The sequence below is a fragment of the Panicum virgatum genome, chromosome 5N (genome assembly GCF_016808335.1).
Source record: "Panicum virgatum strain AP13 chromosome 5N, P.virgatum_v5, whole genome shotgun sequence".
Lineage (NCBI taxonomy): Eukaryota > Viridiplantae > Streptophyta > Magnoliopsida > Poales > Poaceae > Panicum > Panicum virgatum.
This window is the reverse complement of record NC_053149.1, coordinates 45,278,144-45,294,280: the sequence shown is the minus strand read 5'-3', so window position 1 is coordinate 45,294,280 and position 16,137 is coordinate 45,278,144. Positions and strand designations below refer to the sequence as shown.

Here is a 16,137-nt window from a genome sequence, read left to right as displayed (position 1 = left end):
AACGTCGCTGCCATATGTGTGTGTGCCTGTTTGTGTGAAATAAGTATATTACACATCGAACACGGCATGCCCGCTGCAAAGAGATTTCATTCCTCACATATCGGAATTTCTTGAGAAAATGTCACCGATATAAATGTATATTCGTGTGAAATTAGTGCATTTCACATGGGAAGTTCATGCCTGGTCGGAAATGGCATTTCATGGAAAAAGTCGCGAATAGGGATGTATACGTTGAAATTAGTACATTACATGGTTCCTAGTGATACATAAAAGGTTCCTAGTTTATACTTTACACCTACCAAATGCGGAGGTTCCTAGTGAAACGCACTATTTGAAGGATACATAAAATGTAGTACTTTTTTAAAGCTACTAGTAAAAGAATAGTAATATGATAAGCAAATGATAATATTCCCACTTGACTTTGATTGTAGATGGAAGTAGTTGACAAACGAAGCTCGCAAATTCGCTTTTGCGTTGATGCTGCCGCCCAGGATCATGCAGTGGATTCACACTCCCGTCAGCGAGCCACGCACGTTTCCTTCATTCTGGAAGACGGCCTGCTTAGGCCCCGGTCACTTTCCAAAAATTTTTCTACAATATTCGTCACATCAAATTTTCGGACACATGCATAAAGCATTAAATACAGTTGGAAAAAATAATTAATTATATAGTCTAATTGATTAGCACGAGATGAATCTTTTAAATATAATTAGTTCATGATTGGACATTATTTGTCAAGTAACAATAAAAATATGCTACAATAACTTTTTATCACCTTTTCGCGAACTGAACTGACCCTTAATTTATGTCCTCCCCGCTTAATTATTAGCGAGAACAGCACGCCTTCTAGAAGCGAGCGACAGGCGGCCAGCCCTGCCCAGCACGGTGCTGCATCGACTCAGCAGCCCTGCACATGAAGCAGCGGGCTTTGATTGGTTTGATCAGTAGCATAAATAACACAAACTTTTATTAATAATTAAAGATACTAAATAAAATCAATTTACAAAACTAATTCTACAACTCATGTGCTATTTCGCGATACGAATCTAATGAGACATTTGACCGCACGATTAGAATGTGGTTATTATAGCATCACTGTATCCAATTATCAATTAATTACTGTCATTAGATTCGTCGCGTAAAATTACACCTATTCATAAAAAATTTTTACAAATAAACTTTATTTAGTATTTCATGCATAGAATTTTTTTTAATGCGAGTAGGGCGGAGCAAACAAACAGGACAACTGGGCAAGGTCTGCTCCCGGGCAACTGGGCAAGGTGGGCAGCCAAGCACCCTCCTCCCGGGCGGCCGGGCCCCACACCTCTGACCGCCGCGACTGGGCGAGCCAGCCCCTTTGAAACCGTTCCGTTCCGTTCCAAACGCATCGCCCCTACAAATACCCCACCCCCCTCCTATGCGCAGCAGCACTCGGCAGCCTCTCTTCCACCGCGAAACGGGGCAAGCGCACGCACGCACCCCCAAAACACACACACACCCCGCCGGAATCGCTGCGGAAACGCTGTGACAGCTCAAAATCCGCTCGGCGCTGGGCGGCATTGGTAGCGGAATAGGGGACGGCGGCAGGGGAGGAGGAGGAGGAGGAGAGATACGGAGATGGACGCGGCGGGGGAAATCCAGAAGGTGGCGAGCATGCGGCTGGGGAACAGCGGCTCCATATGGCGGCGCGGGGACGACGTGTTCTCGCGCTCGTCCAGGGAGGAGGACGACGAGGAGGCGCTGCGGTGGGCCGCGCTCGAGAAGCTGCCCACCTACGACCGCGTCCGCCGCGCCATGGTCCCGCTCGGCGACGGCGCCGAGGCGGGCGCGGGCGGCGGGAAGGGGCTCGTCAACGTCGACGTGCACAGACTCGACCCGCAGCAGCGCCGTGCGCTGCTGGAGCGCCTCGTGCGCGTCGCCGACGAGGACAACGAGCGCTTCCTGCTCAAGCTCAGGGACCGCGTCGACAGGTACTGTATTGAGCCCACGCCCGCTCCGCTCGGCTCGTTTGTGATGAGCCGCGCGGTTCCCGCCGCACTCTCCCCTCGCGCCGGGTGTTTGACGATTTGCGCGCGCGCGCGGCGTTTCACTGATGCAGGGTCGGGATCGACATGCCCACGATCGAGGTGCGGTTCCAGAACCTCGAGGCGGAGGCCGAGGTGCGCGTCGGCAGCAGCGGCCTCCCCACCGTCCTCAACTCCATCGTCAACACGATCGAGGAAGCGGCGAACGCGCTGCACTTACTGCCCAGTACGAAGCGGACCATGCCCATCCTCCACGATGTCAGCGGAATCATCAAGCCTCGCAGGTACTGGAGTAAGATGATAGCTATTCGTAGTTCTTTTCTATTTACAGTGTTGATGAGATGTTCTTTTCGACGGCTAGAATAATACTGTTGTGTTTTTCTTATGTTGGAGACTGGATTGACTAGTAATCTGAGACTCTAGGGATTCAATTTCTTCGCTTCTTCCGCCAGTAAACCTCACGTTCTTTACGTTGAGTGCAGGATGACCCTTCTGTTAGGCCCACCCGGATCAGGGAAGACCACTTTGCTGCTCGCGTTGGCTGGAAGGCTTGACAAAGACCTCAAGGTAGTGGAAAATGGAGTGCACTATTGCATTTATATGCAATAATTACGACTTCAGAACCCAATCTGTATTCGCTCATTAACTGCATTTCATGAAAATCTCTTTTGTTCTCAAGTTATGCCAAAAAATGGGCAGCCAAGATAAGAAACAGAGCACCTTTGATCGGCAACTGCTTCAATGCTGTACAGATTACCGAAATGTACAGTGCCTAATGTGATGAGTCACTCAGCAGGTTAGTGGCAAGGTGACCTACAATGGGCACGAGATGACAGAGTTTGTTCCAGAGAGGACGGCCGCGTACATCAGCCAGCATGACCTCCACATCGGGGAGATGACTGTGAGGGAGACTCTTGCATTCGCAGCACGTTGCCAGGGTGTTGGCTCCCGCTTTGGTACGATTCTGAGCAATTAGTCACGTCAGCACATGCATATTCATTTGTGCCTCTTGCCTACTGTGTGGGATTTGCATTGTTTTCACTGATATGCTTATCATGTTTTGCTTCTTTCCTTTTATGTTATTAGATATGCTGACTGAGCTGTCAAGACGGGAGAAGGCGGCCAATATCAAACCTGATCCTGATATTGATGCATTCATGAAGGCAAGTGAAGCACTGAACCCTGACCAAATCCAGTAGATTTTCCATCTTTTGAGTATATTTTCATGAATATTTAACGAATTCTAATCAAAACTGACTATTATTTTCCTGCTTAATTTAATTAGGCATCTGCAATGGGTGGGAAAGAGGCCAGTGTGATCACTGACTATATCCTGAAGGTATGTGCAACTTTTAGCCTCAACCTTGAGTAATTGTAGATTGAATTACTCAATATCGTAATTACGTACATATTACTTTCTGCAGATATTAGGGCTAGAGGTATGCGCGGACACTATGGTAGGGGATGAAATGCTCAGGGGCATATCTGGTGGACAGCGAAAGCGTGTGACAACCGGTAAACATTCTTTTATAACGATTTCAGCTCAAGAGCATTGGCTTTGCCGAAGTGCGTTCTGAATTCTGAGTGATATCATTTCGATGTTTCCTGTAGGTGAGATGCTGGTTGGTCCTGCCAGGGCGCTTTTTATGGACGAGATCTCGACTGGGCTTGATAGCTCCACTACCTTCCAGATTGTGAACTCACTCAGGCAGTCCATCCACATCCTTGGTGGCACAGCAGTCATCTCCTTGCTTCAACCAGCGCCTGAGACATACAACCTGTTCGATGACATTATTCTCCTCTCAGACGGCCAGGTTGTGTACCAGGGCCCTCGAGAAGAAGTTATCGAGTTTTTTGAGTCCATGGGTTTCAGATGCCCTGAGAGGAAGGGTGTTGCTGACTTCTTGCAAGAAGTATGTACTGTGCCACCTTATTTCAGTATACACCTGCATAATGTTCTTGTTACCATATCTCTGTTTGAAATTCTGAGCAGGTGACTTCGAAGAAAGATCAGAAACAGTACTGGGCACGGCATGATGAGCCCTACAGGTTTGTGACGGTGAAGGAATTCGCAATGGCATTCAAGTCATTCCACACAGGGAGAGCTATAGAAAAAGAGCTTGCTGTCCCATTTGACAAGAGCAAAAGCCACCCAGCCGCGCTAACCACCACGAGATATGGCGTGAGTGGCAAGGAGCTGCTGAAGGCAAACATAGACCGTGAGATCCTTCTCATGAAGAGGAACTCTTTCGTCTACATGTTCAGAACCTTCCAGGTAACTCACCACCCCAAAGTTCCAAACAGTATGATTGATTGGCACGTAAGTAAAATAACTGAAGTATGACTGACCCTTGGTTCTTTGGCATCACAGCTGATGCTGATGTCAATACTTTCAATGACTCTCTTCTTCCGTACGAAGATGAAGCATGACACAGTGATTGATGGGGGCCTCTACATGGGCGCACTCTTCTTTGGCGTGCTTTTGATCATGTTCAATGGCTTCTCTGAGATGGCAATGACTGTCTTCAAACTGCCTGTATTCTTCAAGCAGAGGGATCTCCTTTTCTTTCCAGCATGGTCCTACACTATACCCTCATGGATCCTCAAGATACCCATCACATTTATCGAGGTCGCAGGTTATGTATTCTTGACATACTATGTCATTGGCTTCGACCCAAATATCGGCAGGTGAGATTTGTCGATTGTTTAAATGTGTATCCTTACCCATTCTTATTACTCAAGTAATGTATTGAGAATGTTCTAACAGTTGTAGTTGCCCTCAGGTTCTTCAAGCAGTATCTGATTCTGTTAGCAGTCAATCAGATGGCAGCGGCACTCTTTCGCTTTATTGGTGGGGCAGCGAGGAGCATGGTTGTTGCTAATGTCTTTGCATCATTCATGTTGCTGGTTGTCATGGTGTTGGGAGGATTTATTCTAGTAAGAGGTAAGAACTCGTATTTCTCTCCATTCGTAATTCTTTGCAATGTAGCTTCGTCATAAACCAAAATTTCATTGTATATCGTCTTGCAGAAAAAATAAAGAAATGGTGGATCTGGGGGTACTGGATCTCCCCAATGATGTATGCGCAGAATGCCATTTCGGTGAATGAGATGTTGGGGCACAGCTGGGACAAAATATTGAACAGCGCTGCCTCCAACGAGACCCTAGGTGTGCAAACCCTTAAGTCCCGTGGAGTATTCACAGGAGCGAAGTGGTACTGGATTGGCTTTGGTGCAATGATTGGGTTCACCATACTCTATAATGCTTTCTTCACTCTTGCCCTTACATACCTCAAACGTGAGTAACTCCCAAACTGATTGTTCACTTATTGCTGTTGGATTTCACTGAACCTGCCAATGGTTTATGTTGTTATTTTTCAGCATATGGCGACTCTCGGCCATCAGTATCTGAAGAGGAGCTGAAGGAGAAGCATGCCAACGTAAAAGGCGAGGTTCTGGATGGCAATCACCTGGCATCAGCAAGCAGTCATCAATCACCAGGAATCAACAATGAAACTGATCCAGCAATCGCGGAAGATGATTCTGCCCTGACTAAACGGGGAATGATACTCCCATTTGTCCCACTTTCACTCACCTTTGATAACATCAGATACTCTGTTGACATGCCACAGGTGAAATATAGAAACATGTTTCTTTGACACTATCAACAAAGGTAATTAATCACTACTTTGTATAACCTCGGTTGTGAAATTGATTCAGGAAATGAAAGCACAAGGTGTACAAGAAGATCGTCTGGAGCTCCTCAAAGGTGTCAGTGGGTCTTTTAGGCCTGGTGTGCTGACCGCACTAATGGGCGTCAGTGGCGCAGGAAAAACTACTTTGATGGATGTTTTAGCCGGAAGAAAGACAGGTGGATACATTGAAGGAGACATCAGCATTTCAGGATACCCGAAGAAACAAGAGACCTTCGCACGAGTATCAGGATACTGTGAACAAAATGATATCCACTCACCGCAGGTGACAGTCTATGAGTCACTGCTTTTCTCAGCATGGCTCCGGCTTCCCAAGGATGTTGATTCAAACAAAAGAAAGGTCAGTTCCAGAAAACTGTTGTCATTTCGACCTTCAGTGGATATTACTTGGTAGATAGTTGCTTACCTTTATGTGTGCAGATCTTCGTTGAAGAGGTGATGGAGCTTGTGGAGCTCAAACCGTTAAGGGATGCTTTGGTTGGACTTCCTGGAGTGAATGGTCTGTCAACTGAGCAGAGGAAAAGGCTTACCATTGCTGTGGAACTTGTTGCAAATCCATCAATCATCTTCATGGATGAGCCAACCTCGGGGCTTGATGCCCGGGCAGCTGCAATTGTGATGCGGACGGTGAGGAATACTGTCGATACTGGTAGGACTGTGGTCTGCACGATACATCAGCCTAGCATTGACATATTTGAAGCATTTGATGAGGTGAGTGAAGTTTCCCATAGGATATTCTTCCAACTACTCTCTACTCACTGGTTACCTTTGCTAGATTGGTCATACTTTTTTTACTGTGGTTGCTTTTCCACCCTTGAACTATGTTGCAACTTGCAAGGTGTAAAATGTTTGATTAATGCTTGCAGCTTTTCCTGATGAAGCGTGGTGGAGAAGAGATCTATGCTGGTCCACTTGGCCATCATTCTTCAGAGCTTATCAAGTATTTCGAGGTAAAATGATATTACAGGAATCCTAATACCTATCTATTGAAATTCTTTAAAATTACCGAGAAGATCATGTGGTTTTGGTATTATCCAGGGGATTCAAGGGGTCAGCAAAATTAAAGATGGCTACAATCCGGCAACATGGATGCTGGAAGTGACTGCAGTCTCTCAGGAACAGATTCTAGGTGTTGATTTCAGTCAGATGTACAAGAAATCTGAACTCTTCCAGTAAGTAAATTCCAATCCACTAGTCTATTCATGAATTCATCTTTGAGAGAATAAATGGGAATCTATAAGCAACTCAAATATAATTACGGTATGCAAATATTTTGTAACTTACCATACTAAAGTTATCTGGCAGAACGAAGTACCAGTTGGTTGCTTTTCATGATTATCAGTTGGTTGCTTTTCATGATTATCAGCCTTCCTTCTCAAGACATTTTCTGCAGTAGATGATGGGTTGCTTGTTATGTTTTACAGGAGGAACAAGGCCTTGATAAAGGAACTAAGCCAACCAGCGCCAGGTTCAAGTGACCTGCATTTCCCTAGCAAATACGCGCAGTCTTCCATCACACAATGCATGGCTTGCCTATGGAAGCAGAACCTGTCATACTGGAGGAACCCTCCTTACAATACCGTTAGGTTCTTTTTCACTACCATCATTGCTCTCCTCCTCGGAACCATCTTTTGGGATCTTGGCAGCAAAGTGTAAGTCATGCCGAATTGTACTATTGCTTATGGCTAACAAGTGGCGACCTTCAAAATTTTGTTGACATTTGCTTCCTAATCCAGGAAAACGTCACAAGACTTGTTAAACGCCATGGGATCAATGTACTCTGCGGTGCTGTTCATCGGTGTCATGAACTGTACCTCAGTTCAGCCAGTGGTGGCTGTGGAGCGGACTGTCTTTTACCGTGAAAGAGCTGCGGGCATGTACTCAGCTTTCCCATATGCATTTGGACAGGTGAATGGTTCTCCTGGAAATAAATTCCATATGGGTCGTTTTCTGCTGCTGGTTGCCCCATATTATAGAGAGCAGGCCACTCATTAACTCGTGTCCTGGCAGGTTGTCATCGAGCTCCCATACGCACTGGTTCAGGATATCCTATACGGTGTCATAGTGTACTCTATGATCGGCTTCGAGTGGACGGTTGCCAAGTTCTTCTGGTACCTCTTCTTTGGGTACTTCACACTGCTCTACTTCACATTCTACGGCATGATGGCCGTTGGCATGACACCAAACTACCATATCGCCTCGATCGTGTCCTCAGCATTCTATTCTATGTGGAACCTCTTCTCCGGGTTCATCATCCCGCGACCCGTAAGCCCTCATCATACCACTGTTCTTAATCCTGTTTCCCAACTGTTTCCATAGCTTATTCCCGTTCTTGCTTTGCGCTATGTTCAGAGAGTGCCGATTTGGTGGAGGTGGTTCTGCTGGATATGCCCTGTGGCGTGGACGCTGTATGGTCTGGTTGTGTCCCAGTTCGGTGACATGATGACAACGATGGAGGATGGCAGGACTGTGAAGGTGTTCGTCGAGGACTACTTCGACTTCAAGCACAGCTGGCTGGGGTGGGTGGCCACTGTGGTCGTGGGGTTCGCAGTTCTCTTTGCTGCGCTGTTCGGCCTTGCCATCATGAAGCTCAACTTCCAGAAGAGATGACGACGACATAGGAGTTAGGAATCATGTCCTGAACAAAGGATTTTGTATTGGTTCTGTCGCTAGTACATTTGACTGTGTATATTAACGGAGTACACCATGTCTATAGATTCATTAATTACTTGTCTTCCTTTTTAGGAGGATGGCGTAGTATTTTGTAGGAGTATTTCACTTCTGGTAAATTTTGTAAGCCGAGTAAACCCATAGCAATTGCACTATCAGTTGGAGAAGCCAAGGAAAACACCAGATACCTCGTTGACTTTGAGCATTTTTGTTGGGCCTACGTTGATATTCAGAATACTGGAAGAACATGCCAGAGAAAGAATCATAAAACTTGGGTGGTCTTGGTTTCATCTTTGTTTGCATGATATGCGCCCACAGAACAGAGGACCAAGAAACATGCCAGAGAAATCATCACGCTGACCTTCCAGTAGCCATCGGCTTTTTCAAATTCAAATGAATGAAAAGTTGAACATCTAGAAGAAGGAAAGGGACCCTGCCTGCTTGTGAAAGTTTTAGCAGGAAATCAAATGCCCGGAATTCTGAGGACGGATTGGAATCTTTTCCTCGTGTTTGCGATCTGTTGGGCCCAACCAATTCACATGCGGCCATTAGCAAGGCTTGTGACTCCACCGCCACCGACGACGACAAAATAAAATTTTTAAAAATTCGATGAGACGAGCGTGGCGGCAACGACCCTCCCGTGAATCCGATCGACGACTCGCTTGGCACTTTGACCACACTTCATTTTTATTAGAGTAGAAATTGTAGAGACAAGAAAACAGTGAATTGGCACTGCGGGCAACTCCAGCAGGCAGCAGCATGGCCCTGGCGACACCGCTGGCTTCGCCGAGCCCGAGCTCGCGCCTCCACCAACACCACCGGCTTCTTGGGCTCCCAGCCGCACCCGTGGCGGCCAACGCGCGCCCCGGCCTCCGCCGCATCGTCAAGACCGGGCCGGGCATGTCCTCGCCGAGACGAGCAGCAGCGGTGACGCGGTGGCGTGGCGGCGGCAGAACGACGCGATGGTGGTGGTGGCTGCGCAGCAGCACAGTGGCGATGGCGGCCGTGTGGCTGCAGTGGGCCTAGCAGCCCATGGGCCAGCCTCACTGGCCCAACTACCACCCACCCCCTACCCCTCGTGGACTCAAATCGGCGGTGGGTCGAAACCGAGATTGCCTCGGCCCACCGCCCTATTATTTTTTTTACATATTTTCATAATTTTATTTTTCCGCATATTTACTTTCCAGTTCTCTCGAATTTTATTTAATTTAAATTCTACAAATAATCAGAGATAATTTATTTGCTTTCAGCATCCTGTAATTGTCTGTTTTTATATATGAGTTTATTTCAGCACTTTATGCATTTCCATATTCTTTACTTTTACAAGTACTATGTGTCCGTGTCTGGACCTCACGGTCTACCACCAACTAGTGATAATGTCGTGTGTCCCTGTCTTTAGATGGTTGATGCAAGAAGAAACACAATGACACGGGTTTATCCTGGTTCCGGCCGACGGGGCCGTACATCCTGTAGTAGGGTGAGAGAGGGAGAGAAGCTCCCAAGTCTCAGTGTGTGCTAGAGTTGATTGAGGCAAGTGCCAATATGGGGGAGAACGTGCTCGAGTGTGCGTGTGCGTCCTGGAGAGTTCCCCCCATGGGTAGAGGCCCGCCTCCTCTTTTTATAGGCCCAAGGAGGGGTGGGTTACATGCACGGAGTGTCTCTGGTGTCACCATCTTCTCCCCGAATTGGGGGGAGCAGTTGGGAGTTCCTTGGAAGCCTTTAGCCATGCTTGGAATGTGTTCTTGTCCTGTGGCATCAGTGGACGGTGTGGCGGTAGCTGTAGGGCGCGCCGTCCTCTGCATTTGACCGGACATAGCGCCAAGGGGTGCCTCTGATGGCGGTCTTGCTCTGGTCAATAGCCGTACTGTGTTCGAGGGTTGTTGCCCATGCCTGCCGAGGGTCCTGTAGAGGGAAAAGTACAATGGTTTGGCAGCATAGTGGCGGGAGCAGTGCCGGCCATGTCCACGCAGTGCATATCAAGTCCGCACGGCGCCGGAATGGTGGCACAGTGACCGAAGTTGGCGGACGGGACTCCGGTCGTGTCCGCTGTGCGGCGTGGCTGCTGACGCCGCCTGACACCCGCACCATGCCACGGGGTGGTTTCGCAATAAATGCGCCGGGCCATCGAGTGGGAGGGTTGCAGTCCCAGTTTGGCGAGGGGTGTCTCGAACGAGGCGGAGTTTCCCCTCGCGCTGAGGCCTCGCGGGAGGTCTCGGCCGAGGGGCCTCGAACGAGACGGAGATGCGATGCACTGTCAGGGGCTTCGGCGGGGAGGTCTCGGGCGAGGCGGAGATTGCTCTGCGGCTTGAGAGGCCTCGGACGAGCCGTACTTCGGTGTTGGGCCGTGGGTCAAGTGCGTATTTGAGCTTTTTACACCTAGAGAGGATTTGGGTGTCCAAGCATAGATGATGGCAAGTGCCGGGGTGGGGCCTTTTGCACCTGAAGAGGATTCGGGCATCCAAGCATAGATGATGGCACTGCACCGAGATGGGGCCTTTGGCTTGGTGTCTGATTGTGTTTTGCGTTTTGAAGGCGTCTTGATCCCCAGGTTAGGGTGCTCCATATTATGGTACCCGACACTATGCAAATTTAATTTCTACACTCTATTTATTCAATGCAATAATCCCTTCTAAATTGAAACAATTCCTATTTATTCAATGCAATAATTTCTTCTAATTTGAAATAATTCTTTGAAGCATGAAAACATATGGATTTATGTATGCCTTAACATTGTGAAAATTCCTCCTGCTCAGAATTTCTACCAAAAGTGAAGAAAATTGATTATATTGTTCGAGTTCATCTATGTTTATGTGGAGCCTGGCCCCTGGAGTCTCCCTACACACGAAGAGCCTAGCCTGACAGATACGCCAACCAATCAAGCGTCTATTCTCGCATGCGAAGGGCTTGGCTGAGGGCTGGTGCATCCAACCAAATGCGCCTTAGATGACAGCCATAGTTCGTGATTTTGATGATTATATGATAATATGATCATGGTTGTAATAAGTTGCCAAGTAAATGATCTTATGACCCAAGCAGCTTTGATGTGCCAGTCTTTTGGAGCTTTGGTGGCTCGCCAGCAAGTCTTCGACCCTCCAGTTTGGTGTGAAGCGGCGTTATCGGCTTTGTGCAGGAGACTTGGAGATCCTCATCCTTCATGAAAAAGCTTCTTAGTGGAAAGCGAGATTAAGGTGATCGGGGAACTTGGCGTGAGCCTTAGTGGCCTAGACTTCGTGGCAAGTCAAGAGCTTCCCGGAAGAGCATGGTGGCCGAGAAATAATACTCTTAGTGAGTGCTTCAATAATGAGGACTAGAGGTGGTTTAGTGTACCACGTGATTTATTTTTGTATCAAAAGTTCGCTTCCCTTCTTCCCTTTCTTTATATTTTTGCATTTCATTTTTGCAACTTATATACCTTTACGTTCTTAGATTAGAATCAAGTTAGGGTTAGCTGTAGGTTGCAAAACTTGTTTTGAGATAAAGGTTTCACATTAGGGAAATTGTAGTTACACATCTAGCACAATTTAGTTTATATTTTGTGTAATTTAGTTAGAGTCATGGGTCAGAAATTTTAATCAGTCTAATTAACCCTTCGCTCCTACTTTTAAACCACCTACGAGCACTGATTCCTGATCGTCCTCACAACGAGGAAGAAGCGTGGCTCCAGTACCGGTCCTAAGCAAACAACTTTGGTCAGCTCTCAGTTGAGTCCAGCACAGACTCGTTTGGTTGAGTAGCGCAATTTGCGCTATAATAGTAATCTTATAACTAAATGAAACAATCTCAGCATAAAGTAATCTTGCATGCTCCCAGCTGAGTCCAGCACCTCCACCTCTACCTTCGGCTGCACTCGCCGTGACTCCTTTGCCGCAACCAAAGGTCAACCAGTTATCTTCCACGGTCCGCGGCTCATGGCTTTCGCCGCTTCCCCGTCCCGCCCACAGCCCACCACTTCCGTCTGCTACCCTGCTGCCAGTGACCTCCCTCCATAGTCAGGCATGCCAGAGGCAACCCGACCCCAGCAACCTGATGGCTCGAACCCTAACTCGAACCACCGAAAGCCACGGCCCCAGCGACGGCCACGAGCAGCGGCGGCGCAAGGAGGAAGAAGCAGCGACAGTGTACTCCCTCCATATTAGTGAAAGAAGTCGTTTTGGACAAAATTTGGGTCAAATATTGGGAATATAAATCATTAATAACTTTTAAGTTGTTGAGTTTACAAATGTGAAAATTATATGAATATATTTGTCTTGAAAAATACTTTCATAAAAGTTTACATATATTATTTTTATATAAATATTTTTTTTAAAAAAATAAGAGATCAAAGTCGTGTTTTGGATACCGTGTCGTTGTACCAATACGGAGGAGCAAGGAGGAAAAAGGAGCGGCAGCCACCAGCTGTGGGCTGAAATTGTAAGTGGGCCGAAACTATCACAAAAATCACTTTCAGACTGCGGACTGCGGTAGGAGCACCCGGGGCGAGAAGGGCGGGAGGGGTAGGGAGATGGACGCGGCGGGGAAAATCCAGAAGGTGATGGGCATGCGGCGACGAGGAGGCCCTGCGCTGGGCCGCGCTCGAGAAGCGCCACCCCCCCCCCCCCCCCTACGACCGCGTCCGCCGCGCCGTCGTGCCCAGCGACATCGGCCTCGACTGCGGCGGCGCCGAGGCGGACGTGGGCAGCGGGAAGGGGTTCGTCGACGTTGACGTGCTCAGCCTCGGCGCGCAGCAGCGCCGGGCGCTGCTGGAGCGCGTCGTGCGCGACGCCGACGAGGACAATGAGCGATTCCTACTCAAGCTCAAGGATCGCATCGAGAGGTACTGTGCTGCTGAGCCCGCGCCGGCTCCGCGCGGTTGCCCCCCCCCCCCCCCCCCCACCCCCACCCCCCACCCACCCCTCCCCTCGCCCGCCGGGTGTTTGACGATTTGCGCGCGTTCCGTTGGCGCTGGCAGGGTCGGGATTGACGTGCCCACCATCGAGGTGCAGGTGCGGTTGCACAACCTCGAGGCAGAGGCGGAGGTGCGCGTTGGGAGCAGCGGCCTCCCCACCGTCCTCAACTCCATCGTCAACACGCGAACGCGCTGCACCTGCTGCCCAGCAGGAAGAGGCCCATGCCCATTCTCCACGACGTCAGTGGCATCATCAAGCCTCGCAGGTATACCCCCTCCACCCTGAATTATTGGTCACCCTAGTTTTATCCTAAGTTAAACTTCCCTAGTCTTAGTAAAGTTTGTTGAAAAAAAAAATCATCGACATGTACAACGTCAGATTGGTTTGATTAAACTTACCATATGTTGTATTAGTGCAACTATTTTGTATTGTGCATATTAATTTATTTTTCTATATTTTCTTGAAGTTAGAGAAGTTTGATTGAAGACAAAATAAAAGTGACCAATAATTTGAAAGAGATGGAGTATAAACAAGGTTTTAAAAAACGCTAGACGCTAGGTGAACGCTAGCCTATGGTTTAGAGTTTTTTGTGATTAAACGTAGATTAAACGTCTTTTGTGATTAAACGACACTGTGATTAAACGCAACGCTAGGCCAAAGTTTAGAGTTTAATCAAGATTAAACGTAGTTTTAAAACGTTTTTTAAAACAGGGAGTATAAATAAAGTGATTTCTGTTCACTGCTTTTTTGTGCTAAAGAAAGGCAAGTTGGTTTTCTGTCCTAAAAAGAAGTCCAGTTGGTCCTTAGGCTATTCCCAGTACATGATTTTATTGTACGATTTCATAGAATACCATGCCTACATTTGAGTTCACAAATGAAACAGGGTCCCCAATGCAAAGTTTCATTTCTAGATTTCATAGACTAGCCATAGCATTTAATTGTGAGATATGATTGGGTGCAATTGCATGAAATGAAATCTATAGTCGCCAATGCAAGTTTCAACAAGTTTCATAATCTTGGAAACAGTGTATACACAGTTTCATCCTGATGAAACTCATTCTCTCTCTATAAGTTTGCAGGAGCACTGGTCATTTAAGCTGGGGAAGCAAGCATAGTGTCGTACAAAGTTTTTTTTTTGAAAAGAAACAGTAGGGAAACCACCACCATGGTAAATATATTAATAGGAGAAAACAAAATAAAATAATAAAGATACAGAGCCCGGGAAGGGCATCATCAGCACAAGAGTGCCCCCACCGAAGAGAAAAACTGAAAAGAAAAAACTGTACATCAAATATACAGAGTTTATCCAATCTAAGAAAACTTGTTTGCTGCTATCTTTTAGTCTCTGTGCTAGTAGAATAGCTTCTTCTACAAACTGAGATGTCCAGGCTCGAAGAGAAGGCCTTCTTCCTTCAAAAATAAAGTTATATCTTTGCTTCCCGATTTCCCATGCAGCAATGATAAAAGTTTTCGTGAAGAAGTTGTTGCTGTTTTGCCTTGCATCTTTCATTATATTATAGAAAGGAAAATTAAAATTCCATAGCACTCCGATCTTTTCCCAACAAGCTCTGCTAAAGGTGCAAGTATAGAAGAGATGCAGGGCAGTTTCTTCCAGATTTTCCCTACAGAGCACACAATTGTAGTTTCCATTTTCAATTTGAAAGTTTCTTCTTCTCATCAGATTTCTTGTGTTAAGCTTATCCATTAGAAGAAGCCATGGGAAAAAAACCTTCAGCTTGTTGCTACACTTAGAGTTCCAGATCCACTGGAATGGTGGGGGAGTTTTGATGTTTTTGTAGGGCAGGTTGTAGAACTTCTTGGATGTATACCTGTCTACCCCCCAAACGTAGTCCCATTTATCCTTTTCATTCTCTTGAACCAGTAGATTTTGAATCAAGTTTTGAAGTTCCTGATATTCTTGAAATGCTTCAGTGGACAAATGAGTGTGAAACTAATCTTCAATTATATTGTTTCGGAGGAATTCAGCCACTGAGATGTCTTGATTCTTGGCAAAGGATAAGAGTCGAGGAAAGGCTTCATCTAGATGGTTATTGTTGCATACATCTATCCATAATAGTACACTTCAGCCATTTCCAACTGTGCAGGTTGCAATGCCTCTAAACATGTCACAAAGTCTCATAATGTCCTTCCACCAAAATGAACCCTTATATGTAGAAACATGTGGGATTTCTTCATTAGGGTAGTAGGTGTTCCATATTAATCTTACCCCGGGGATGTTCTTGTTAAAACTTGTCTAAATGTTTGAGAAGTAAAGCACAGTTCTGATTGCTAAGATTGATTACTCCTAATCCACCTTTATCTTTGGGTTTATTTACTTTCTTCCAAGCAACTAAAGGTCTATTTCTTGCATTTATATTAGGTCCTTGCCAAAATTCAATTCCTTCTTGCTCTGTCCATGTTGTCTACAGCTCCAAGAGGGATCTTGATTGTGCACATTAGGTAGGTGAGAAGAGAGGTCAGAGAGGTGTTGACTAGTTCAATTCTCCCAGCATAGTTCAGAAATCTTGATGTTGCCGTGAGTCTCCTCTCCATTTTATTAACCAATGGCAACATGTCTCAATCTTTGGCTTGGTTGTATCTAATGGCAGACCCAGGTAAGTAAAAGGTAATGATCCAAGCTGACATCAAAACTCCAGCCAACATAACTGCTTTCTCTGGGGTGAGGTTTAGAAGAACTAAGCAGGATTCTGCATGATTGACTTTTAGCCCCGTGGATTGAGAAAAACCTTCCATTACAGAGTCGATATTACATAAAAGGTCTGAAACTCGAACACTGAAATAAAAGGTCGAAACAAATAGCTAAACATGAAAAGAACTAGGATAA

At 46.6% G+C, this 16,137-nt stretch overlaps 1 protein-coding gene and 1 long non-coding RNA gene across 4 annotated transcripts; both read left to right on the top strand.

Annotated features, from left to right (window-relative positions):
* The first annotated feature begins 1,427 nt into the window (after window positions 1-1,427).
* Window positions 1,428-8,606, top strand: LOC120673008 (ABC transporter G family member 36-like). 2 transcript variants are annotated; one of them, XM_039953679.1, is made up of 21 exons: window positions 1,428-1,970; window positions 2,099-2,308; window positions 2,507-2,591; window positions 2,821-2,980; window positions 3,111-3,187; window positions 3,310-3,363; window positions 3,449-3,539; window positions 3,636-3,937; window positions 4,018-4,299; window positions 4,396-4,712; window positions 4,808-4,968; window positions 5,055-5,321; window positions 5,405-5,655; window positions 5,744-6,076; window positions 6,157-6,447; window positions 6,603-6,686; window positions 6,775-6,908; window positions 7,161-7,388; window positions 7,473-7,644; window positions 7,747-8,001; window positions 8,089-8,606. In XM_039953679.1, the coding sequence occupies exons 1-21, from the start codon at window positions 1,618-1,620 to the stop codon at window positions 8,344-8,346; spliced, it is 4,365 nt and encodes a 1,454-aa protein (XP_039809613.1). In that variant the 5' UTR covers window positions 1,428-1,617; the 3' UTR covers window positions 8,347-8,606. The 2 variants fall into 2 exon arrangements, with proteins under 2 accessions (XP_039809613.1, XP_039809612.1); XM_039953678.1 differs by having other exon boundaries at window positions 1,436-1,970; window positions 2,818-2,980.
* A 4,313-nt stretch (window positions 8,607-12,919) lies between these two features.
* LOC120673058 lies at window positions 12,920-15,585 on the top strand. 2 transcript variants are annotated; one of them, XR_005674486.1, is made up of 3 exons: window positions 12,920-13,219; window positions 13,355-13,557; window positions 14,365-15,585. It is a non-coding gene; the product is annotated as an uncharacterized LOC120673058 (long non-coding RNA). The 2 variants fall into 2 exon arrangements; XR_005674485.1 differs by having other exon boundaries at window positions 13,355-15,585.
* Window positions 15,586-16,137: the final 552 nt, after the last annotated feature.

Coding starts and splice junctions, on each gene's coding strand:
- LOC120673008 (XM_039953678.1), top strand. CDS start 1,618: ATGGACGCGGCGGGGGAAATCCAGAAGGTGGCGAGCATGCGGCTGGGG. Junction 1,971..2,098: donor CTCAGGGACCGCGTCGACAG/GTACTGTATTGA, acceptor TCACTGATGCAG/GGTCGGGATCGACATGCCCA. Junction 8,002..8,088: donor GGTTCATCATCCCGCGACCC/GTAAGCCCTCAT, acceptor CGCTATGTTCAG/AGAGTGCCGATTTGGTGGAG.